The sequence below is a fragment of the Nicotiana tomentosiformis genome, chromosome 1 (genome assembly GCF_000390325.3).
Source record: "Nicotiana tomentosiformis chromosome 1, ASM39032v3, whole genome shotgun sequence".
In the NCBI taxonomy this organism is placed as follows: domain Eukaryota; kingdom Viridiplantae; phylum Streptophyta; class Magnoliopsida; order Solanales; family Solanaceae; genus Nicotiana; species Nicotiana tomentosiformis.
The window spans coordinates 50,473,101-50,498,162 of record NC_090812.1 but is presented as its reverse complement, the minus strand read 5'-3'; the positions used below and the strand labels follow the sequence as shown (position 1 = coordinate 50,498,162).

Below are 25,062 nucleotides of genomic sequence, written 5' to 3'. Positions count from 1 at the left end.
GAAAAGAATCACCGATCTACGAATGAACTCAGAAGAGACGAAAATGGACTTAGAAAATTTAGAAGATTGAAGACGTAAAAGTGATAAATGGTGAAAGGAAGGGCTATTTATAGATTGAATCAATGGCAGTTCAATATCAGCGGTGGCCGACCACCTTTTGACACGCATTAAATGCCTTGGGAAGCTAAACCGACGGACAGCTATCACGTACGTCATGGTCGGGCTCGATGCAAACGTCAGCTTATATCTGATCGAGCCATTGTGAAATTATGTCGTTTCTCGCTACATCCTTCCCGAGAAACGAGGGGACTATCTATATACGGTAAAAATCGGTTAGTACTTCGTACGAACTGGTTTAAATGATAATACATTGGATCGGAGAAGCGTCTTCGTAGTATCGGTCGAGGTCCGAAATCAGGTCACCAAGTTTTGAGCCCGAATGACCGATCAATGTCGAGCTCGATGTTATTATCAAGCTCGAATCCAAGTCAAACTATGATGCAAAATAAAGTTATCGAGCTTATGATTCAGAGACCGACCAACACTGACCCCGAATCAATACAGGGATCCGAGTCAGAATCGAGCTCGAGTCAAGATCGAGAGCTCGAGTCAAGACCGAAAACTCGAGTCGATATCGAGCTCATAGACGAGTCGTTGCAATCCCACTAGAGGAGAGAATCCTGATAGGAATTATGGAAAAACTGATTTATCATGGGTCTCCCACTATGTATTTTTAATTATATCTAAAAGTAGGATCCTCCACTATAAAGAGGATGTCTACATTTCTGTAAAGGGCAGTTCTTTGCTTACATTGTAATTCAAGCACCATATTCTCCTATATTCAAGAGTTATTCTTTTAAGTTTCATAAATTGATTCATCTTGCTTAGTCCTAAAAATCATCTTCTTTCCATCCTTGTTTATTTTGCATTCTTTGCAATCCATCTTTGATATTTCTATTTATCCTTACGATTTGTATTAAGCTATATCACATATTCTTAAAACCACATATAAATTCAACTCTATCCGTTTTTCGGGTAAACAGACTTAATTAACCTTTTAGACTTTTTAGGCAACGAGTTAGTATAAAGAATCAGCCTATTGCATTTTACTCTTTCATCCTCAATATAAATTAAACCCATTATGATGCATTATTTGGATTAGTTGGACCCAATACAGTAAGGATGGAGGCGGAGGACTGCAAGAGGGTTCATTTGATCCTTATACTATCATGTAAATAGGACAAAAATAAATTTTTTTGCTTATTATTGGATAAAAACTTGTTTGGAATTCTCTTATTTAAATTTCTGACTGTGTTATTGGACACCAGATAAAAACCAAAAAAAAAATATATTACTCTATCTCTCATTACTCAACTCATTGAACTTTGAGAGAGTACTTTAGCATGTTACATAAAATTTGGTTAATTTAAACAACTCTAGTCCAAATATTCAGAAGCTAATTGATTTCCTTTCTTACTAATAGTATTCACGTAAAAGGGCGCAGTAATATTAGTCTGCCGACACTCTCACATGCCGACACGTTCACAACACTGTCTCCACGTTTGATCCAATACCAAATTATCCAATTTTTTCACTAACTCTCCTTCTTTCTATGTCTTCTTTCTTCCTTCATTATTTGCTTTTTAGCTAAAAAAGTTATAAAGGAACAGAGAGAATTGTACAACTAGTTTCCATTTCCTTTTTTGATTCCTTCTATTTATATAAATAAATATATTCGTTTAACAATATGGCAGAAGCAACTCCAGTACCTCAAGAACCAGCTGTTGATAATTCTCCTGCTGCCATGGCTACCAAAGCTGATGATTCTAAAGCTCTCGCTACTGTTCCTCCTCCAAGTAAATTCACTCAATTCTCTCTTCTTTTCCCCTTCATTTGGATGTTCATTATTCAGTTATTAGTACTATTTGAACGTGTAACAGGAGTATATGACCTTCTTGTGTACGTGTAACAGATATTAATAGTTAGTGGAGTATATGACTTTCTTATGAAAATTTAGAGAATGGACTTTTCCTTGGTATAATACTTACTATCTGTGGATAGAAATCTTATACTTATGACTTTCTTGTCTTCTTTTTAATGAAAATTCAGAGGATGGACTTTTCTTTCTTTTTAAAAAAAAAAAAGTTAGGTTCGTTATTCAAAATTGTTGCTATCTGTACTTGTAACAGATAATAAGATTTTTGTGACTTTTCTTTTTATGAAATCCATTGGAATATCAATGACCCTATTTGTTTTGAAGCATCTGATATGTTCTTTTTTCCTCTTCTTCTGATGAAAATATCTGTAAATATGCAAAGTTATTTTTGATGGACGCTGTTTTAATTCATTGTTATCATGCTGATATTATCCTTGCCAAACCATCAGAATCCTCTTGTTATATTTCACAAATTTGTTTTTGGGGGTTTATAAATGGAGAGTTGAAATTATAAAGATCAGATACGAACTTTAAAAAGAACTTGATGTTTTCCTTGCTTGGAAGTTACTCATATAAGTACTTCTGTACTTAAAAATCCCTAAAGATGCCTTTAGCCATCATTGCTGTTTCGTTCTTTGATGGTTAAATTTTGTGGCCTAAACCTCTATACTCTCCCTATATTTTTCCTTAACTTGAGGAAGTTTGATAGGTGCACGTTTAACTTTTATATTCTAGCGTTATTTTTACGCTGTATCACTTAAAAATATATTTAGATGTGAATTGTAATCATCCATATATAGTTAGGAAAACTCGTAACATCGAAAATAAGACAAGTTACCTAGTTAGAATACATAATGGTATAGAATACATTTAACTCAAATCCCACCAATCCACCAAAGAATAGGGGAGATTCTCAATTCTTTTTCCAGTTAGGCACTGCTTTGGCTCTAGCTTGGGGCTGAGGGGTTTTATTTTCATAACTATATATCTTGTTGGACTTGGTCATGTCTGATTCTCATGGCTTTATATGCCAACAAATTTTGAATTATTGGAAATACTTGTTCCTTGTATTATTATTTTTCTAAGATCATGATATAACGTAGGTCCACTCTCCTCCTTTACCTGAATAAATAAATAAATAAATACATTTATGATTAGGTGCCCAACTTAGTGGATGGCCACTCTGGAAATCTATTTTCTAATATCTTTATGATTAGATACCAATTGTAGTGGAGGGCAATTCCTTAGGAAGTCTAGCCGACATGATTTTTAGCTAAAGGGTAATGAAACTATGTAGTCATTTACTCACTTAAACACCAATGGATGCATTTTTCACTTTACTATCAAGATACATGGCTATGTAAAATCTTTAAGAGTTAGAGTAATCTGATAGTCATGTAATGTAAGCTGTCAACAAAAAACTATTATGCCACAGTTTTGTAGCATGTAAGCTATCTTATTTGTCAAGGTACCAATCCCGCTTTATATGAACTATAACCTGTAATTATCTTTTAAATAACCCGATAGATTAAAAACATCCCTTACATTGTCGTTGAACTCATGCTGAAATTTGTGTGGCATTTCAGACGGAATGTTCTTATGGACAACATAGCACAAACAGATCATTTGTGTTAACTTGGCTGATCGCGTACTTGAAGTTCTGTCATATTTGTATCTATTTTCTGATTGAACGGTTCAATAGAAAGCACAATTTTTAGCTGCTTGTGTCAATGAGGGAAATATTCTGTCTGATGATGTATTCTTGTTTTCTGATTTTGCAGAGACCGATTCTTCAACAAAGAGTTCAAAGGGATCCCTCGATAGAGGTATACATAAGGCCTTGATCTAATACCAGTTCTTGTTTTTAAGTTGTCAATGAAACAACTTTTCAGTTTTTTTTCAAGTCTGGCTTAGGCAACTTCAGTTTGGAGCTTGTAACGTTATGTGATAAAATACAGCAAAAAGATGCTTCTATCAGAATCAGTCACAGCTCAGAAATTAACAAAAGGCCTCTATTTCTTTTCTTTTTTTTCAGATATTGCTCTCGCGCACCTTGAAACAGAGAAAAGGAATTCTTATATCAAGGCATGGGAAGAAAGTGAAAAAAGCAAGGTGGAAAACAGGTAAGATTTTCAACTTACTATGTTGTTTAGTCATCTCAAGGTTGAGCTTCTCTTCTTTTTTTACTAAAGTTATTTGAGCACAAGAACATTGTACATACCAAAACTTTATTCCCTGAATTGCCTAAGTCATTATTCACCTTGTCTTATGCTGAATAGGGCCCAAAAGAAACTCTCTGCAGTTGGGACATGGGAGAACACCAAGAAAGCAAATCTTGAAGCTAAACTGAAGAAACTTGAGGTAACCAACCTCGAAATCTAGTATACATGCTTCTTAACACTTTTGAACATGGCATACTCGAAAACATGATGCTTTCGGGGAAAATGTCTCATTTCGAACTACTTCCACATTCTGGCTGTAAATGAGGTTGTGATCCAAGAGCTTATTATTTCCTTTAGCATTCGAGAAACCTTAGCGGTAGCTAAAGCGATAACTTAAGACATTAAAAACTGGGTTTGTGTCGTCCATTGCTGACCAAAATTTTGGCAATTCATAGGATGTGACAATCCATGTGGTTGAGTTGTTAGGTATCGTTGAGGATTCATCACATAGAGTGGTTTTGTGTCATATAGAAATTTTATGAAGTTGATAACCTTGTGGAAATTTTGCAGGAACAACTAGAGGAAAAGAAAGCAGAATATGCAGAGAAGATTAAGAATAGAGTAGCCTCAGTTCACAAGGAGGCCGATGAAAAGAGAGCTATGGTTGAAGCCAGAAAGGGAGAAGAACTTCTTAAAGCAGATGAGATGGCTGCCAAGTATCGTGCCACCGGACAAGCCCCTAAGAAGTTGCTTGGATGCCTTGGATGTTAAAGCTGTGAAATGCATCTTTCTCCTTTGTAAATTTTCATGTTTGTTGCTCTTTATTGGGTGTTTTTAAACATGTCAAGTTTCCTATTTGTGTAAGAAAAGCACTCATGAAAATTGATATTATGTATGAAAAATTTGGGAGTTCCTATGAGTGGATATGTTGTCAACTAAGTATTAATTTCACAAAAAGTCACTCAACTTTTATTTGTCACTTTAAAATAACTCAACTTATAGATTGTAACTTTAAAGTCATTTTGATGGCTTCTCCCACATATATCCATAAAAAATCTGACATGGCAACATAAAATCTGGTAATGGCTTTTTAAAAATGCCACATCAGCTAATAAAACTCATTTTTTTGATATATGGTGAAACCATCGGCTTCACCGATTTTAATGTCTGAACCGTGACCCATTATACAAATGGCTGGGTCAATATAAAACGAACCCCATCCATTCAAACCAAAAGATGCCCTGGGTTCTCATTCTTACTTGTCTTTCCTTAGACAAATTAAGCATGCTCTATTATGCATTTTAATTGTGAGTGTTGCTTATTAAGCTTATTTTTATTAAGTATTTTGACTTTAAAGAAATAGCATTTTCGCAAATGCTTCCTATTAGTTACATATTGTGCTCCTGTATTAACTATTTCAAATTGAGCAAAGGGTTCTAACGGTCAAAATTAACTACTTTTAATGAAATATTTTAATGATAAAAGTAGATAGCACAATGGAAAAGAGAAGAAGAAGTGAAAAGTTGGTTAATCGGTTGGGATTTGATTTATATAACACAATGGGTTAATGGGTAATGGGTGGGTAAATAGGGACTCGTAAATAAGAGGAAGGGTTGATATGGGATAAAATAATAAAAATGGGTCCTTATAAGTTGATGTGGCATTTTAAAAATATCCTATATTGCCATGTCAGATTTTTCATGTAAATATTTTGGAAAAATCACCAAAATGACTTTAAAGTTATAATCTATAAGTTGAGTTATTTTAAAGTGATAAATAAAAGTTGAATGACTTTTGTAAAATTAACACTTAGTTCAGTGAAATTAACCCCTGCAATGAGTCTGCTGAGGCTCGAATAGAAGAAGGGGTACTTGAACATAGGGCCGTTTCAGACCAGTGAAGATTGGAATTGAGTTGCTTAAGATTCCAATTCAAGTAGTAGTGGGTGCGAGTTCGGACGAACCCAGTGACTTTTTTCGGAACCCTGTATTTGTATTGAAATATTTACTAAATCTATATAAATATATACTGCCGAACCCAGTAACAAAAGGAGTCTTGGTTCAATAGTAAGGGCTGTGGGTTCACCGGAAAAGATGGAGGTTCGATTCCCGCTAAAAGCAGTGTTTTATTTTAAAATTAAAACCCACACACTTCAAATCCTAGCTCCGTCTCCGCAAATAAGGAATGTGTCCTGAGTTGTTAGGCACTAAGAAAACAGCATCAAGTAAAACTTACCAGGTTAGTTTGCTATTCAAGTTGGAACCATAAAAGGTCTTTAATATGCAACACGACTTGTGAAAACAAAAACATAACTGATTCTGGACATTTCAGCAAAAAATATCATGCATTATAGCACTATTGCTATTACACTAATATATAGAGGTAAGATACATGCCTTTTCCCCAGTTGGGGCTAAGATTGTCCTATTGCTATGACAGTAATATATACTCCGTAGAGTTAGAATATGTGGTTTTTCCACAGCTGGAGATACTAAAACAACCAGCAGAAAATTCTTCAGAATCCATGTTTCTGAGCCACTGATATCGGAGGAAGCAGACTGCATGTTCTGCTTTAGGCAGATCAATGAGCTTTCACTCCAAAAAAGGATACATGCTACATGAATCACTGTGTCCTAGAAAGCTCAAGTCATTGTTACTAGGGAAATCCAAAAGAAGTTGCAAAGCTGATTCAGATGAATCCTCCAACGCGTTGCAGCTAGAGGTCTCTGAACCTTGCAAGATATCTTCAGTATGTGGTTGGCCATTCTTCCACTCTGTATATTCATTTTGGTTACTCCCTGTAACTGGGGAACCAGCAACACCACCGAGCTCAACCTCAGTCGTAATGCCTGAAGCTGATCCGTATTTTGTACACGAAGATGCTTGAGAAGCTCGACTTTGAGAATCAGTCTTTTCTCGGTTCTTAAATTTCCTAAATGTCTCTCCTATCTCTGAGTTCCACATGCGCAGAAAATGGTCAGTATCAGACCTTTCTACAGACGATGGAACCAAGAGTTGGGACTCTCTGGAAAGACGAGCCTCAGCTTCGAGTCTAGCACTTTCCCATTGTGCCATGTGACGAGCTGAAGTTGATGTAGGCGGTCTTCTCAGCAGTCCATTAGAGGCAGAGGATGGTTCATGAGTGTCAGGATCAATGCCCATTGAAAGCAGGTGCTTTTTCAGGTGAGTATTCCACAGATTCTTTATCTCATTGTCTGTCCTTCCAGGTAGTTGTGAAGCAATTGCAGCCCATCTACATGAACTCAGTAATGATTATTCATAGTTATTGAAGTATAAATGATGCTAATAGGTATTCTCAATTAGGTAATGGAGTGATAAATACAGGAGATTAAGTATGCCACTACAAAAGCCAAAACAAGATCATGCAAAAGAACGCTAACCTGTTTCCAAGAAAGCCATGTAACTGAATGACAAGTTTCTGTTCATCGAGGCTAAAAGGACCTCGTTTGATGTCTGGCCTCAGATAATTTGTCCATCTAAGACGACAACTTTTCCCACAGCGAAGAAGACCTGTTATTGAAAATTGCAGAATAGATCTTCATTAACAAGCCATGAGTAACACAATGCTTTACTTATATTCCAGCAAGAGAATTCTAACTTTCCTACCAAAAGTGGAAAATAGTTCAACAAAAATCAGGTAAAGACAAACAATTATATATGAGTTTATGATATTGATTCCATAGACCAATGTTGCCATCAGATTCCCTCTATGTTGAGCATCCTAGTATTTTAAATATCATTCAACTACTAAATCAATGTCAAATCATAACACAAAAATGTACGGTGAAAAATTCCTTTTGAATGTTTGTCTACTATATTTCCTTGTGAAAAGCTAGTTTATCTACAAGCAAGTTGATTCTCCCCCATAATATGTTTGACAAAGTATATCCAAGTTTTGCACTAAGTTGTATGTGATAACTCAGCTATATAAGCAGATGGCAAGGCGATTCCAACATTTGATTAAATGGAATGGTAAAGGAGATGGAAGATGACTATTCTCAGGTGCCTCGATCGACTGCAAGGAGAAGGCAACATCTTAGGTAAAGCATAGTCCCTCCAACTTTACATAGCTGTTTTCATGTATTCCTGTAATGCTTGTCTCTTGTAGTCCAGAAAATAAATTGCATTACTCATCCTGTAAGCTCTCCCAATAATAGCATAAGCCATTAACACGACACCAACAGACCAAGCTGGTTAGTATAACTAAGGAACTATTATGTCAGCGAGACAAACTGCAACAAGGCCTAAAGCAGTGAACCAGCATTGACGCTAGTTTTCACTGGAGATGACATTCAAAATAGCCCGTGGCCACTTGCTTATTTTCACACTAAGAGGAACTATGTTGAGCCCGACATTCTTTTTTGATATCGAGAAATCCCATGTGAGCCTCTGGCTTAACTTCAGTTGGTGCACAGGTTGGAAACTCTAGGGAGACCAAACATTGGCCGCGGCAGAGTTCAAACTTGTGACGTGCACCTAAGTCGCACATCAACATATTGAGTCCTAATCACTAATCCAGAGCCCTTGGGGCATGTGTTGAGACCACATTATTAGTCTATTTCAGTAAATCATCAATGAGCTGGTTAAGGTGTATGTGGACAAATGGAAACGAGAAAGAAAAAAAGACTACAGAAAAAAGACTTTATTTTCTCAGCACAAATTCATGAACTTGAGACATCCAAATGATGACCGCAACAAGAGAATAGCAAAGAGGTCCTAAACAGAGGACAATGCCCAATAATTTGAAATCTTTACTAATGATGTAAACAGAAAAAGAGAGTATTTTAACTATGATGCATGACTAGAAGTCAAAGTAGAGCAGCACTAGAAGCCAGCGGTGAACTAAGCTCTCGCTATGCGCAGGATCAGGGGAAGAGCCGGACTATAAGGGTCAATTGTACACAGCCTTACACTACTTTTCTGCGACTGTTTCCACGGCTTGAACCCGTGACCTATACTGGTCACGTGGGAGGCAACTTTACCGATTACGCCAAGGATTCCTTCAAAGTAGAGCAGCACTAAAGATTGAAAAAAAAGGTTAAAAAGCTCAGTGAAAAAAGTTTGAAAAAATTCACCCTTTCCTTATTGGTATTACATGAAAATTGGAACGCTCATGAAAGAGTAAACAGCTTTCAGTTTTTCACTTTTCTCTCTTGTTCCCTTACTCACTAAAAGAAGGAAAGAGTCCCTCTATTTGTCTAAAACACAGAGAAAAGATACCCCTCTCTCCATTTCCCTTCTTTCTTACCACATGACATGTATGAAATCAATATGTCATTGTTGAGTTCACCAAGCCATTGGAAATACAAAATTCAGCCAAGAGGCACAACTAGACTATATTGATTAAACTACAAGAAAACATAGCCTCTGTTACTCATGCTTTGGTAGTACTTCACAGAATGAGGTCACAGGAGAAAATGACTAAGATAACATGGAACTTGAGTCTTAAAAGTGAGTTATGTACAAAAGGGTTTTAGAATAGAGCTAAAACAGAAAGAAAAGAGTGGTAAAAAAACCTGCAAGTTTTGGAAGAGAACGCCAGCTACCATGACCATTTTTCTTGATAAATTGAATGAGCTTTTCATCTTCTTCAGGTGTCCATGGTCCTTTCTTCAGACCATTCTTATCACAACATGGTATTCTCCCCATTCCTCCCTCTCTCATACACATTCACACATTCACACATTCACACAATGATAAAAAAAAATGTTGACTTTAAACAAGAAAGAATGAGTCTTTCTAGGAAGAGTGAATAGTAAACAGAAGAAAATAGACCTATCAAATGGAGTAGCCACAGTACGAGTTCTGTGTAGAGTGTAAGTACACCAGCAACTCCAAAGCCGGCTACACATTAAATGCCATGATATGATGTGCTTTGCATAAATGTATTCATAAAAAGAATAGGAGAAAAAAAATTGAATGATTGACGTAATAGAACAAGAAAGTTGCATTAAATGAATGCCTTTTTCAAATTTTTGAGGTTTTGGTTATTCAAATTTGATCATATACAGTACTACTTCTTAGTCGGCAGAATAAGCTTCCGGGGTCAAAGGCAGTGAGGAGAAAAAAAAATAGAGCATTTAAAGAAAGGAATCCCATCTTATGAATAATGTAATGTGAGCATTGAGTTGATTTGAAATCAGCACAGGAACTGAGAAATTAAAGTCAAAGAATTGGGCCACAACTAGTCCTTCCCTGTCCGACATGGACCTTTCATTCGTGATATTTTACTGGATTAACGGTCGAATTTACTATTTACTTTTTTAATTTGGTATACATAAATTATACATTAATTATGCACTAGTATACACAAATCAGGGGCGAAACTACAGTGTAGCAAGGGCGTCGGAAAATGCTGGAAAATTAACACTGTGTATATAGGTAAAATTTTGGATTTACATGCATATAATACATATTAAACACCCTTAAAACAATGAAGAATCATAGCTCAGTGGCAAATGGTGGTCAAGAGGGCCTCATGGTCTCGGGTTCGATCTTCACTCTCCATAATTTTTATTTTTCTTGTTCAAGTTTGAACACCCTTGAAATATTTTCTAGCTTCGTCACTGACACAAACTATATATAAAGTATACACATACTATACATCTACTAATTATATTTAATTTAAACGGTGGGGTGAACGACTATTTAGTTTAATTCTTCTTCATTTATTTGGATAATATATACTACTCATGTTTGAAGTATTAATACATACCCGCACCCTGTTTACATCACGCAATCTTACCTTTCCACCATACTAAAAATAATTTTTTACTTTTATTTGTCCAATTTAGAAAATTAATTATAATTTACCATCTTATACCTATTTTACCATTTATCATTTTTCAACATTTTAGATTTATAATAGTCAAAATTAGTTTTTCAATAATAATAATTAGAATTGATATAGTAAAATTATCAATGTTATTTATTGTTTGTTTCTTAAGGGATTTGTGTATGTCAAGTCAATAAAGTGAATAAGTAAACTCCGGTGAAGGGCGTAATTAATTAAAAATTGAAATGGGAATACATATCACCTAGTCATTGTTAAGTGTAATAAATATGTGTACGAAAATAGGTTATACATTTTTTTTAGTAGTGTGACAAGAACATGCGTGCTTTTAGTGGAATCTTCAAAATACAGTAATATTAGGGAATAAACAGATGAATCTACAGTGATAAAAAATAGTGAAAATTCAAATAAATCTGCATCAAATATGTACTCGTACACAAGTTCATGTAACATAACGAGACAGTCTATATGTATGAGGAACAAATGCGTAGACAACGTAATAAATAAAGCAACGTAAAATGAGAAAAACCCCATGAACAAATGCAAATTCATCACAGAATTGAGTTAAAATCAGCTTTGGAATATAATTGAGAGATCTCAGATCATAGGTGTGTGAGAGACACTTGTCAATTGAACTTTAATCCACCAAGTCAATTTCAATAAAGTTGAAGTCGTATTTCAATAATCCTTTAAAATTTATTTTAATCAAATTCCGGTAAATAATTATTTATCAAGGCAAATCCAGTTTTTCAAAGGCACAAATTTGCTAGATCTCGCACTTATTACTATTGATGAACACTCTCTTCTTCTTTTTACTTGTCATGTTCCTTTTGTACGTTCTTAATAAAATATTACTACTATTTACAAATCTAAGGGTTAATTTGATAAAATAACATTATTTATTCTTTGATTCTTTCTTAATTTCTAAAATGACAATATTTTGGAACAATTATTTTTAACAAATATGACAACTAAAACTGGAGGAGAATTTATATTGCCATGTTCCCTCACTTTAGTATCTTCTTTTTATTTTTATGCTCTCTAATAAGACTACAAAAATTACTTCCGACAAATATGGAATCACATTAAATAGAGAAATGCATTGTATGAAGAGTAAATGCGTAGACAACAAATCAAGCAAAGAATGGGTAAGATGTATATCAATATCAGCACAACAAGAATAAGATGCCATGAAACTAGTGAAGAAGAGGAGTTATTTAATGAATTCTCACACTCAGCAGCAATTCATAAATACAACTACACAAACAAACAAAAAAACCACATATTATTTACAAATAAATATGGAAACAAAGAATAAGCATTAATGAAGGTGTTTGACGGAGAACACGCAAAAGGGAAATGGTAGCAATGAAGGAAGCATCTCTTTCTTGTGATAGGTCAGAAATGGGTCCTTCATTTTCTGGGGCTATGCCCCCCCCCCCCACCCTACTAACACAAAATACTTCACTTTATTAAATAGATGAACGTACAATATATTGTTTATCAAATGTATTAAATTTTATCACTTAATTTTATATCACATATATTCTCTTTTAAGTTTTTTGATTATATTTACATAAAAAATTTCAAGCAAGCAAGCAACTCCTTTTTGCACCACGATAGTCCATAGCTCATTGACCATTAGGTCATATCCTTTGGTTCAATATACATGCATGAGTTCAAATTCCTTTGCAAGAAATCAAATCAATGCATGAAATTTATCCTACATATAAATTATTTATCACTTAACAATGGTCAGATAATATAGATTTGCATTTTAGTTTGTGACTTTCATAATTATATTATTTTGTTTGATATAAACACTTGGTATGAGTAATTTACCCCCTTTTTCTGCACAATGTTTTCTAGATATTTGCTCTCCTTGTAGATAAATAAACAAATACTATAGTGACCACAAGAATCATGCTATGTACCGTCACCGTCGATTGTCCCCATCTGCCGCCGGTGGTTGACAGGGATTTTTCTTTGGGGGGTGGGTTTTGGGGGGGTTTGGGGGGGTGGAGGGGGGGGGGGGGTGGTCTGCCTTTGAATTTTGAAGGAAGAGGTCTTATCCTAGCTAGTCTCAGTGAAATGAATGCGGTCAAATCCTTATTTTTATTTTGGTTTTCATTTACTCTATGCCGTCCTATTTTGTATTTCCCATATTTGACTCGACATTTTATTAATAAAGACTTTCAATTTTTTTCCCATTATTTAATAGCTCTTGCTTGAAGATAAATATCTTTAACAGCTTTTAAAGAATTTTAACCTATAAAGATTATCATGTGCAATACTATTTACTCCTTTCATTTCATGTGATGATGATGTTTGATCATAATTCATAACCGAAGTTTAAAATTTTGTATTTGACGTTTATAGTGGTACATTAAAAGTCAAGTTAATTACATAAAAGAACAAAATTTCCCGATAAATCCACATTTTCCGAACTATGCACCAAAAAATAACTTCATAACAAAATTCTCCTTAAAATAACTCTCGTCATGACAAATATATCCCGTAGACTTTTATATTTACAGAAAATGCATGAAAAACCAACTATATCCAAATAAGTGAAAACGGATCTAAGACAACAAATTTGTAGTATAAGGTGCAACTATATGTTGGAAAGCAATGTAGTGGCATCTCATCATACACAAAAATGATATCATAGCGGAGCATTTGAGTTTTCAAGGTTATGAACTAAGTGGGCGTTTGGATATAAGAATTGTAAATTTGTGAAAAAAAGTTAATTTTTTTTCAAATGAAAATAGTATTTGAAAATTAGAGCTGTGGTTGAACATGAATATAATTTGTATTGTTTTTGAATTTTTGTGAGTGATCCGAGTGAAAATTTTGAAAAATAACCTTTTGGAAATTAAAAAATTTACGGCCATACACTCAATTTTGCAATTCAATTTAATGCTGAAAAAGCCTAACTTCTTTTGTAACAAAGTGTTTTCTTTTTTAAGGTAGCAGGAAAACAGAATAGTATCCACAGATTTTTCCTGGATAGGAAAGAAGACAAAGCGCTACAATAAGATCATACTCGTCACAATAAGCCAAATTGACTACACCCATAAAGAAAGTAACATGGTCGATCACTTTAATTGTAGTTCGAGAAATTGAAATAAATAACTTGAAAGCTTGGAAATAAAATTTAATGTATTCATACGTCATTTTATAAAAATAACGAAATCTTGTATTAGTCCAGAAGACTTTGAAATGGGTTTTACAACTTTCCTAACGTGACTATAAAAATTAAAAGGAGATGATCTTCTTTTATTAAATTTATCGTTTTTCCTACACGTTTAATTACTTGAAAAGTTGGAAACAATCTTGCTCCACTCTTAATATCACCATAGAAGAAAATAATAAGATTTTATTAAATAAAAATATCAAATAATTAATGATCACAAGAAAATATTTAAAAATTTAAAAATTAAGTATAACTTTTTAACAGAGATGGTACTCCAATTTTCTTTATTATGGCTAATAAAAAGACTATTCCAGAGAACTCAAAATTAATTGCAACTTGAGAAATTGAATTAACAACTTCGAAATGAGATTTAATGCATTAGTAATGTCACTATACAGAAAAATAATTTTGTATTAAATAGAAGGGCCAGATAATGAATACAAGAAAATTATTTTTTTTAATAATTAATCCTAATTATAACTTTATCCAACATAAAATGCACACGAAGGATGAAAAAGCTTATTAATATTTTGTGTTAGAGTATCGTGCTTTTTACAATGTTTGTGTGTCATTTTTGTTTTCAAATAATTCTTTATTAATTGAAAATAGAGCAGCTCTTTCTTGATATGTTGATCTTAAAAATATTTTATTAATTTAATTTTGAAAGCATCTTTCACTTAAGACAAGTGTTTTTTAGAATTATTAGCATGAATACGTTATATAAGCATTTGAAAAACATCAAAAAAAAAAATTCGTATTATCTTCTGTTTGAATTTTCTCTTTAACTTTCAATTCTGCAAGTATGTTTAACCGTCATTAACGTTGTTTATTGCGTAAACAAATTTTCTTTTTTTGGTCAAATTCTCATGTCTCCTTTTTCTTAGGATTTCAATTACAATCAAGTATAAAGTATTTTATAGTAAAAATTTAGTACTTTTTTCTTTTGCTACAAACTTCAACATTTGCTAAGCGAAAATAAAATCATACTTTTCACTATTAAAAGTTTTTCAACCCTCAAGATTTTAGGATCTCAAGCAAAGACTTTACTGATTCCCCCTTGAACCGCCAAACGATGTTATCCTTTCGCATTTCAGGAACTTTTGAGAGAAAATAAGGCATATTCAACGTTTAATCATTCTCAGCAAGGGCATAACAAGGTAAAAATAGCACGGGCTAGTCAGTTTTCGGACTGGTAATTGAAAAATAGCCAGCGTTTATAAAGTCATTAAAAAATAGTCACTGTTTTGCTGCAATAAGGACCGGTCCAGCATAATATACTGGAAATTAGTGCACCTGTGTATGAACTTCCAGCTTATTATGCTGGAACTCCAACACGCGAAAAGTTCCAGCATAATATACTGGAGATTGGAGCACCTGCATATGAACTTCCATCATATTATGTTAGACCGGTATATTATACTGGAACTCCAGTATAATTCAGCATAATAATATACTTGAACTCCAACTCCAGTATATTATGCTGGAATATTTTTCGGATTTTAAACAGTGTTTTCGTTCAGGTTTATCTTTACATGAAAAGTGGCTAAATTTCGATTACTTTTGAAATTGTGACTATTTTTCAATTACCACTTGTAAATCTGGCTATTTTTTAATTTCTCCCGTAACAAGGGTAAGGAGGATAACCTTTCCCATTCACATTAAGCAGCTAAGCGAACTTTGGAGTCCCTAAGTCCGCTTACTGAGCCCATAATACCGACTTCATTTAGTTCCCAGAATATTTGTTGACATATGAAGCTACTGCTTCCAGTAAAATATCGCAAGCATGCACTAGAATAGTCGAAAGGACAAACTAAAAGGAGAGATTGTCAGATACAGAACCTCTAAAGTTGCCCCCACCTTTTATTTTGACACCCCACTAACACTTTCTAATTAGGCATTCCAACATCCACCAAAATATGCCTATTAGACACACACTGCTTGGCATAAATGTGGGTATCATACACTCTTTTGAGATGTGATTGTAAAAACTTAATGCTGAAATAGGTCCTAATACAAGATGAAAATTAAAAAGGACATAATTTTTTTTTTGTTTTCTTCTCCGTCTTGTTTCTTTGTTGTCGCCACATCCTGCCTACCTCCACCACTATCTCCACAACCTCCATCACCACCATCTCCGCCATCATCATATCCACAATGTCCACTATCTTGTTTCTCTAACTGCTCACTGGCAATATATAGCTTGATCTATCTGTGGAGGAATTTGCTTGATCTCTGTTCCTAGTTCTTGTTCAATTCTGTACCTGCAAGATACAATCGATATCATAAGAAACGACACATGAAGACTAAATGTCCTCCTATCATTAAAAAAAATGAACGTCTCATAAGTAATCAGGTTAACAGCTAAACCAAGGTGTCCAAATCTCCCTGACCGCCCAACCTGCAAAAACAATTATCAATGAGGAAATAGCACAAACAGATAGATAAGTTGATAAGCAAGACAAAGATCTGTAGCACATTCCCTGTGCAAATACGTTTCTGAGTTCTTAGGGAAATCAAAATTGATAACATTGACTGCTTGAATATCTATTCCTCTAGTAAACAAATGTGCAACCATCATGAAAGAACAGTGTTACTAAATCAATCAATTAACATAATAGATACTTTACCACACGACACATACTGATCCTGTAACAAAAAAGTCTCAATGAGATTTAGGCATGCATCATGAAAGATCAATTTCAAGATTCACCATCTAAGAACAATGCGGGGATCATTACAGAATAAAGAAATGGATGGCATACCACGTAAGAGTTAAAAGCTTAGCAACACCAAGAACATGGCAACATGGACAATGGAATAGCAACAACAACATACACAGTATTATCCCACACTGTGGGGTTTAAGGAGGTTAGTGTGTACGCAGACCTTACCCCTACCTTGTGAGGATAGAGAGGTTGTTTCCAATAGACCCTCTGCTCAAGAAAGTATAAGTATCACATTAATGAAAATATAGACAAGAAGGGACAGCACCAAAAGCCATATAAAAGCAGAATAAAGACAACAAGATAGTAAGGTGATCCACAATGAAAGAAAACAACGGTTAGTCATAAAAATCTACTACCAACAGAAAGCGAGACTGCATGCCAATAGTACTGTTATGAACACTCTAGACTATCTACTCTACTACCCTAATGCTCGACCTCCGTACCTTCCTATCAAGGGTTATGTCCTCGGTCAACTGAAGTTGCGTCATGTCTTGCCTAATCACCTCTCCCCACCTCCTCTTTGGCCTACCTCTCAACCCCACACCTTCTCACCGGGGCGTCTGTGCTCCTCCTCACATGACCAAACCACCTAAGCCGCGCTTCCCACATCTTGTCCTCAATAGGGGCCACGCGCACCTTATCCCGAATAACCTCATTTCTAATCCTATATAACCTGGTGTACCCGCATATCCATCTCAACATCCTCATCTCCGCTACCTTCATCTTTTGGACATGAACGATCTTGACTGGCCAACACTCAGCCCCATACAACATCGTCGGTCTGACCACTACTCTGTAGAACTGACCTTTAAGTTTCGGTGGCACCTACTTGTCACATAAAACACCGGAAGTGAATCTCCATTTCATCCATCCCGCCCCAATACGATGTGTGACATCTTCATCAATCTCCCCATCCCCCTGAATAATAGACCCAAGGTACTTAAAACTTCCTCTCTTAGGGATGACCTGTGAGTCCAGCCTCACCTCCCCTTCCCCTCCTTGACCAAGACAGAATGTGATGTATTTTGTCTTGGTCCTGCTCAACTTGAAACCTTTAGACTCCAGGGTCTGCTTCCATACCTCTAACTGCGCATTCACACCGCCTCGCGTCTCATCAATCAATACAATATCATCTGCAAATAGCATGCACCACGACACCTCCCCTTGGATGTGGCACGTCAGTACGTCCATCGTCAGGGAAAACAAAAAAGGGTTGAGTGCCGACCCTTGATGCAACTTCATCATAACCGGAAAATGGTCAGAGTCCCCACCCGTCGTCCTCTCGGGTCTTTGCTCCATCATACATGTCCTTAATCACCCTAATGTAGGCAACCGGTACACCTTTAGCCTCCAAACATCTCCACAAAACCTCTCTGAACTTTATCATACGTGTTTTCTAAGTCGATGAACACCATATGCATGTCCTTCTTCCTCTCCCTATACTGCTACATCAATGATCAATCTCCTAACAAGGTGGATGGCTTCTGTAGTTATACGCTCCGGCATATACCCGAACAGGTTCTCGAAAATAGACACACTCCTCCCCACCCTTAGCTCTACCACTCTTTCCCAGACTTTCATAGTATGGCTAAGCAGCTTGATACCCCGATAGTTATTACAATTTTGGATATCACCCTTGTTCTTATATACAGGAACCATCGTACTCCACCTCCACTATTCGGGCATCTTCTTCGTTCTAAAAATGACATTAAATGACAATGGAATAGATATTACTGAAAGCCACAAATTCCATTAAGGAAATGCGTAAACTCCAAATAGAATATAGTTAACCCCACAAACAAAACAAAACTCAACCAAAAGAGGTGGGATTACACCCTATTAACACCGACTAAAAAGAGACAACTCCAGTTAGCACTATTTTTTATCAGATAACAAGTATATGTTTGGTCAGATAATAAGTACATGCAATCTGACGCAACAACGGTGCACTTGCAACCAAATGAGTTACACCACAATATACCAGGCGTCAATATGTCTCATGATATTTGTCTACACGAGAACATATTATGAAGAGAATACTGAATAATAAGCCGCGCCTTTTAAGGAATTCTTATGTATTTAAAAGTACTAATCCCTAAATAAGGATGAATCCTAATATCCATATTGAACATGTGGACACATCAACAAGAATTAATAAGAAGCATATTCACCAATCACTAAGTCACATTAACAACAGAAAAGCATAGCAGGTATGAGTACGAGCAGTGTCAAGCAGATGCATTAACCATACCAGTACAAACAAGGTTCCTGCAGGCACCATTGCGGAAGTCATGAAACACCCTGTTCCTATGATCTTGAAGCATCTTGGCATGAATGTAGAAGCATGAATAGCCCAGCTCAGTAATCTTCTTGGCAAGAAGTTCCACTCGATTTACAGAGTTGCAAAAAATAATTGATTGGTTAATTTGAAGCTGCAACCAAGGAAGAACCATATAGAAACAGGTTAGCATGTGCATGTTGAGCTATTTTACACCTATACTCCAGTGTATAACTAGGACTAACCTTTGAGAAGAGAGTGCTAAGGCAGTGAACCTTCTGCCTTTCTTCAACAAAAGCATAAAATTGTGTTATACCCTTGAGTGTAAGTTCATCCATGAGGTTGATAACATATGGCTTGTTCAAATATCTATCTTTAAAGTCCTTGACAATAACACGGAATGTCGCAGAAAACATCAAGATCTGGCGATTTGCAGGTACGAAACGGATCAGCTGCTCAATGGAAGGTTGGAATTCTGGTGAGAGAAGCTTATCAGCCTGAAGGACAAAAGTAGACACAGTTAGAATTTATAATCACGTATGGTGTCTTCCCAGGAAAGGAGAATAAGAGGGTGGGAAGGGCAAGCAGAAAACAATTTATCCAATTCAAATGAAGTCATAATGTTAGAGAAGGTTGCTACAGTATATTTTGTTCTCAAAATATAAATAAAATTGCATCTAGACTTTGTAGGTTATAACTTTAGCAAACTAAATGCTGGCTCTCCCATTGGCAATGATAGTCTGATTTACTTACTCAAGAAAGGATTACCTCATCCATTATAAGCATGGAGCAATCTTTCAAAACGCACACTTCTTTTTTTGCAAGGTCAAGAATTCTTCCAGGAGTTCCAACAAGTAAATGAACTGGCTGATACAGTCTCTTTTGTTTTCGTTAACGGCATCAAGAAGATGCATAAATTATAAAAGAGTGTAGCAATTGTTAGCTCCTTACAAATGTTTATACTAGTAATAGGGAGCTAACAAAATTCAAAAAACTATCAGGGGAGTCAATAGGGGAAAGATAAGCCTAGTTATACAAATACATGAAGCATCTGGCGTTGAGTTGGTGAGGAGATGTCGATACTCCCTCGAAACACCTGCTGTTTCTTTCATTCCAAATGCTCCAAAAAATAGCTGCTGGTATCATCTTCCATACTTTCCTGATGTTGCTATCAACTTTTCAGTAACTCCAAGACTCAAAAGCATCCCTGATATTATGTGACACGACCCATCTAAGCCCAAAGAGTGATATGAACATACTCCATAAATCAGTTGCAATAGGGCATTAAAGAAAAATATGACTGTGAGTTTCTGCCTCCCTCTGACACATGTAGCATCTATTCACAATCTGAAAATTCCTCTTGGCTAAGTTGTCTTGTGTCAGACAAGCCTCACAAAGTGCAGTCCAGTTGAAACAGATGACTTTGGGTGGCAACTTGATTTTCCATATTAACTTCCAAGGCCATTGGTTAGTTATTACATTGTGAGTTCCTCCTAACTTGTAGGCTGCTTTGACTGAGTACTTTCCTCCATCTGAACTATCCCATTTGAACTGGTCCGGTACTAGAATGTTGCTTGAAAAATTATTGAGTGATGAAAGAAGTCTGAGCAGATCCTCATATTCCCAATCTTACAAGTTCCTTCTAAAAGTTATGTTCCATGCGTTGCCCTCTCTACACTGATGAACTGTTGAGTCTTGATCAATAACCATTTGAAAGATAGCAGAGTAGTCATTCCTTAGGGGTGTGTTGTCTAGCCATTTGTCCTTCCAGAATTTTATTTGTTGTCCATCTCCTACTGCGAAGTGGTGATTTTGTGAGAACTCCTCCCAGAGTTTGCATATGCTCTTCCAAACTCCAACTCCATGTGGCGCTCTAGATAGCTTGGTGCACCAGTGGCTTTGAGTTCCATGTTTGGCATTGACAACTTTCTTCCATAGGCTCTGCTCCTCTTATGTATATCTCCATAGCCATTTCATTAGTAAGCATTTGTTGTGCAAAGCTAAATCCCTGACCCCTAGTCTACCTTGGTGCTTTGGTAAGATAATTTTAGACCACTTTACCAGGTGGAACTTGTGACCTTCTTTAGTCCCTTCCCATAGAAAGTTCCCATAGAAAGTTCCTTCTGATCTTATCCAGCTGCTTCAGGACCTTACTAAGCATTGGAAAGAGTGACATCTGGTAGGTTGGGATGCTGTCTAGGACACTACTGATTAGAGTTAGTCTTCCACCCATAGACAAATACTGCAGCTGCCAAGAAGCAAGTTTCTTTTTAAATTTCTCATATAGCTTCTGACCTGAACTTTGCCCCTAGTAGAAGTCCCATGTAAGTAGTTGGTCAACATCCAGTATTGCAGCCTAAAATTCCAGCCAAATCTTCTAAATTATGCACCTCATTAACAGGGTAGATTATACTTTTGAGCATGTTAATGTGAAGACCCGAAATAGCTTCAAATATAAGAAGGGTTAGATTTAGATAGAGCACTTGACTTCTGTCTGCCCCACAGAAAATCAAGGTGTCATCTGCGTAGAGCAGATGAGAAATATTGATTGTGCTTCCTCTTCCAACATCAAAACCTTTCAACCATTGCAACTGCTTAGCTTTATCCAACATCCTACCGAGTCCTTCCATTACTAATATGAATAAGAATGGTGAGAGTGGGTCTTCCTATCTCAATCCCCTCTGTGGAGAGAAAAAACCGACTGGGCTCCTGTTGATTAGAATGGAGTACTTCACAGTGGAGATATTGAACTTGATCCATTTTAACCATCTTTCCCCAAATCCCATTTGCCTGAGAATGGAAATGAGATAGGTCCAATTTAGTTGATCAAAGGCTTTTTCTATGTCCAGCTTACATAGGATCCCTGCATCCCCTTGCTTAAACTGCCAATCGAGGACCTCGTTTGCTATTAGTGAAGCGTCTGTAATCTGCCTTCCTTGTATGAATGCATTCTGTTGATTTGAGACCAATTTTCCCATTACTTTCTTCAACCTTTCAGCTAGGACTTTGGCTATGATCTTGTACACACTGCAAATTAGACTAATTAGTCTGTAGTCCCTTAGCTCCATTGCCCCTTTCTTTTTAGGAATGAGCGCAATGAAAGATGCATTACATGACCTAACCATCCAACAGTGCTGGTGATGGTAACTCATGGCTGCAAGTATGTCATGTTTAATGAACTCCCATGAGTGCTGGTAGAAAGCCATTGTGTACCTGTCGGGTCCTGGTGCTTTGTCGGGAGCAATAGAGCTGATTGCTGCAAGAACCTCCTCTTCATTGAAAGATGCCTCCAACCCCTCCTTTTCTTCTTCGATAATGGTTGCAATTTCTTCAAAATTAGCAGATGGCCTCCAACTTTCCCGCTCAGTGTACAAGTTTTCATAAAAATTCAGTGTCTCCAGCTTTATCTGCTCCCTATCTTCTATGATCTCATCCATGATCATGAGTTCGTCTATGAAATTGCTTCTTCTATGAGAGTTGGCAATCTTCTGGAAGTATTTGGTGTTTTTGTCTCCTTCCTTTAGCCAAAGACACCTTGACTTTTGCCTCCATAAGATTTCTTCTGCTTTGGCTAATTGCCGCAATTCTATCCTTATACTGACCATTTGATTCGCCTCAGATAAAGTCAACTGTCTGTCTTCTGCAGCCTGTTCTAGCGCCATTAGCTCCTCTAGTGCCCTGTTTTTCCTGGTTTCCACTTTCCCAAGCTCTTCCCTGTTCCAGGTAGTGATATCCTTCTTTAGGCTTTTTAGCTTTTGCACAAGGATAAAATCAGCTCTACCAGTGAATGTGTAATTCTGCCACCAGCTCTTTAGTTTGCCTAGAAATCCTTCTGATTGAAGCCACATGTTTTCGAACTTAAAAAAGGAAGGGGTTGCATCCCAGTCACCACTCTCCAAAATAATTGGTCTGTGATCTGAAATCACCTTAGGCAAGGCAATCTGTCTCACAGCATTAAAAGAGTCATTCCACTCATTGGAGATAAGGAATCTGTCAATTCTCGATGCCTGCAAACAATTATCTCCCTTCGACCAGGTATATTGAGCCTCTTGTAAGGGTAAATCAATAACATCTAGGTCCTAAATAATTTCAGAGAACAACTTCATTGCCTTTGATCTGCTGGTACAGTTCAACCTCTCACTCTCAAACCTAACAACGTTGAAGTCACCTCCCACTACCCAGTGATCTTCCCAAAGTCCCGTTATTCCAGCAATCTCACTCCACATTACTTCTCTCTCTGGATTGTTGTGTGGTCCATAGATTCCTGTGAAGCACCATCTGAATACTTCTGTGGTGCTTTCTAACATACAAGAGATGTAATAAGACCCCCGGTGTGCATCTTTTGTCCACCCAATTAGCCCATCTATTCCCCCATAATTGTTGAATCATTCTAGTAGAGCAATCTTCTACCTTAGTCTCCTGCAAACACAAAATATCCACCCTCCACTTCTGAATGAGAGATTTAATGGTGCTTCTTTTCCAATCCTCATTTAACCTCCGCACATTCCAACTCAAGATTTTTAGCTTCATCCAGAACACGAATGGTATTGCCTACCCCTTAACATGCTGCCCTCTTATGTCATAATTAATCCCACATGCTAATCTTTTCCTTTCCCCCAATCCTTTATTCCTCGTCTTCTTCCTTGCCTTTTGTTTTGATTCTTGTTGTTGGATTTGGACTTCTTTTCGTTGCTCCATCCTTAGAATTATGTTCAAAAGATCATGCTCGAACCCTGTCGCATTGACCCCAAATGCCTTGCACGCCTTGACCATAGTGATTTTGGTCCATTTTGAAGTCTCGATTAGGGATGGAGTATCAATAAGTTGTGCGCTGGGACCTCCCTCATACCATGTCAGTGGGAGGGCTTCACATATTGCTTGAGAAGAAAAATTTGTGTCTAAGCTAGTTGCTGGGACCATATCTAGTATCAGCGAATGTATGCGAAGTGGCTTGTGGAGTCTCTCTTCTGGGATCCCTTCATCATCTGCGACTGAAGGGGAGTTACTTGGACTCTGGTTTACCAAAGCCATGGGGCAAAATTGTGTCGTGTTCTGTTCCTTCGAGGATAAGGGTTCAGCTGCCTGTTCTTTTAATTTTGAAGCATTTGGGTCGGGTTTAAGCCCAGTTACCCTCTACACTGCTTTCTCGTTAAAAAGCTTTGACTCCTTTGACTTCCTTGATATGGTCTTCTTACTAATTGGGCCTTTTTTGTAATATTCTTGATCTGCTCCTCGGCCCGAGTTTTGTGATTGATTTGCAAGCCCTTTACCCTTTTTATCAGAGACCAATATAGCTGGTGGCCCTTTTACCTACTGGTTTACCAGATGAACCACCATTCAAATATAAGCTTTCAACATGTCCTTCTATATGTGAGACTGTTCCTGATGCGATGTTCCTGCCAACCTGTCCTTCTACATGTGAGACTGTGTCCGATGCAGGGTTCGAGGTGCCCACTCCTGCCATCTTCTCCCTTGCTTCACCGGAAAAGTATTTTTCGGCAGGTCTGATTTTTGTGTGAGCATCTTCTAGTAACGAGATTTCAAAGCCCCAGTCCTTCGTAATCAGCTCCAGGTTTCTTGGTAATTCTTCTCTTCGATTAACCACACAGATACGTGCCCAAAAAAAGTGAACTCTATGTTTAGTGTCATCGTCAATATTGACGAAGCCACCACACTTGTCTCCGATGAACTTGAAAGTGTCCGTCGTCCATGTGTGGATAGGAATTCCAAAAGCTTTCACCCATCGATGCTCCGATTTTGCAGATTTCATATCTGCTCCGGCCACCGGAGACCACCATTTCAAGGTCAATCTTCTTCCATTCCAGAACCAGTCACCAGGTTTGACTCTGTTTGCTTCGAATCTGGAAGGGAACTCAAAAAGGAACTGGTTGTGCTCGATGGGAGTGACCTTGAGACCCGCTGTGATTTGCCATCTGCTTGTGAACCATTTT

At 36.7% G+C, this 25,062-nt stretch overlaps 3 protein-coding genes across 6 annotated transcripts in view; 1 reads left to right on the top strand and 2 right to left on the bottom strand.

The window, feature by feature from the left end:
• The first annotated feature begins 1,610 nt into the window (after positions 1-1,610).
• Positions 1,611-5,017, top strand: LOC104085068 (remorin-like). The gene is made up of 5 exons (XM_009589021.4): positions 1,611-1,856; positions 3,718-3,762; positions 3,972-4,059; positions 4,216-4,297; positions 4,669-5,017. The coding sequence occupies exons 1-5, from the start codon at positions 1,748-1,750 to the stop codon at positions 4,867-4,869; spliced, it is 525 nt and encodes a 174-aa protein (XP_009587316.1). The 5' UTR covers positions 1,611-1,747; the 3' UTR covers positions 4,870-5,017.
• A 1,408-nt stretch (positions 5,018-6,425) lies between these two features.
• Positions 6,426-9,907, bottom strand: LOC104085070 (transcription factor MYB17-like). The gene is made up of 3 exons (XM_009589022.4): positions 9,635-9,907; positions 7,499-7,628; positions 6,426-7,350 (listed from the first exon to the last, which is right to left on the bottom strand). Exons 1-3 carry the CDS (start codon positions 9,786-9,788, stop codon positions 6,690-6,692), a joined length of 945 nt encoding a protein of 314 aa, XP_009587317.1. The 5' UTR covers positions 9,789-9,907; the 3' UTR covers positions 6,426-6,689.
• A 5,962-nt stretch (positions 9,908-15,869) lies between these two features.
• Positions 15,870-25,062, bottom strand: part of LOC104085071 (DEAD-box ATP-dependent RNA helicase 8-like) — an 82,196-nt gene continuing 73,003 nt past the window's right edge. Inside the window, exons 5-9 of one of the 4 annotated variants that reach the window (XM_070182482.1) lie at positions 19,880-19,991; positions 19,357-19,608; positions 19,085-19,265; positions 16,475-16,672; positions 15,870-16,368 (exon numbers count right to left, since the gene is read on the bottom strand). In XM_070182482.1, the coding sequence (XP_070038583.1) occupies positions 16,521-16,672; positions 19,085-19,265; positions 19,357-19,608; positions 19,880-19,991 (697 nt within the window). In that variant the 3' untranslated portion in view covers positions 15,870-16,368; positions 16,475-16,520. Of the gene's footprint in view, positions 16,673-19,084; positions 19,266-19,356; positions 19,609-19,879; positions 19,992-25,062 lie in introns of all 4 variants that reach the window. The other 3 variants (XM_070182488.1, XM_070182485.1, XM_070182486.1) reach the window with 3 other exon arrangements.

Coding starts and splice junctions, on each gene's coding strand:
- LOC104085068 (XM_009589021.4), top strand. CDS start 1,748: ATGGCAGAAGCAACTCCAGTACCTCAAGAACCAGCTGTTGATAATTCT. Junction 1,857..3,717: donor CGCTACTGTTCCTCCTCCAA/GTAAATTCACTC, acceptor CTGATTTTGCAG/AGACCGATTCTTCAACAAAG. Junction 4,060..4,215: donor AAAAGCAAGGTGGAAAACAG/GTAAGATTTTCA, acceptor TATGCTGAATAG/GGCCCAAAAGAAACTCTCTG.
- LOC104085070 (XM_009589022.4), bottom strand. CDS start 9,788: ATGTGTATGAGAGAGGGAGGAATGGGGAGAATACCATGTTGTGATAAG. Junction 7,629..9,634: donor TTCTCTTCCAAAACTTGCAG/GTTTTTTTACCA, acceptor TTTCAATAACAG/GTCTTCTTCGCTGTGGGAAA. Junction 7,351..7,498: donor CATGGCTTTCTTGGAAACAG/GTTAGCGTTCTT, acceptor GAGTTCATGTAG/ATGGGCTGCAATTGCTTCAC.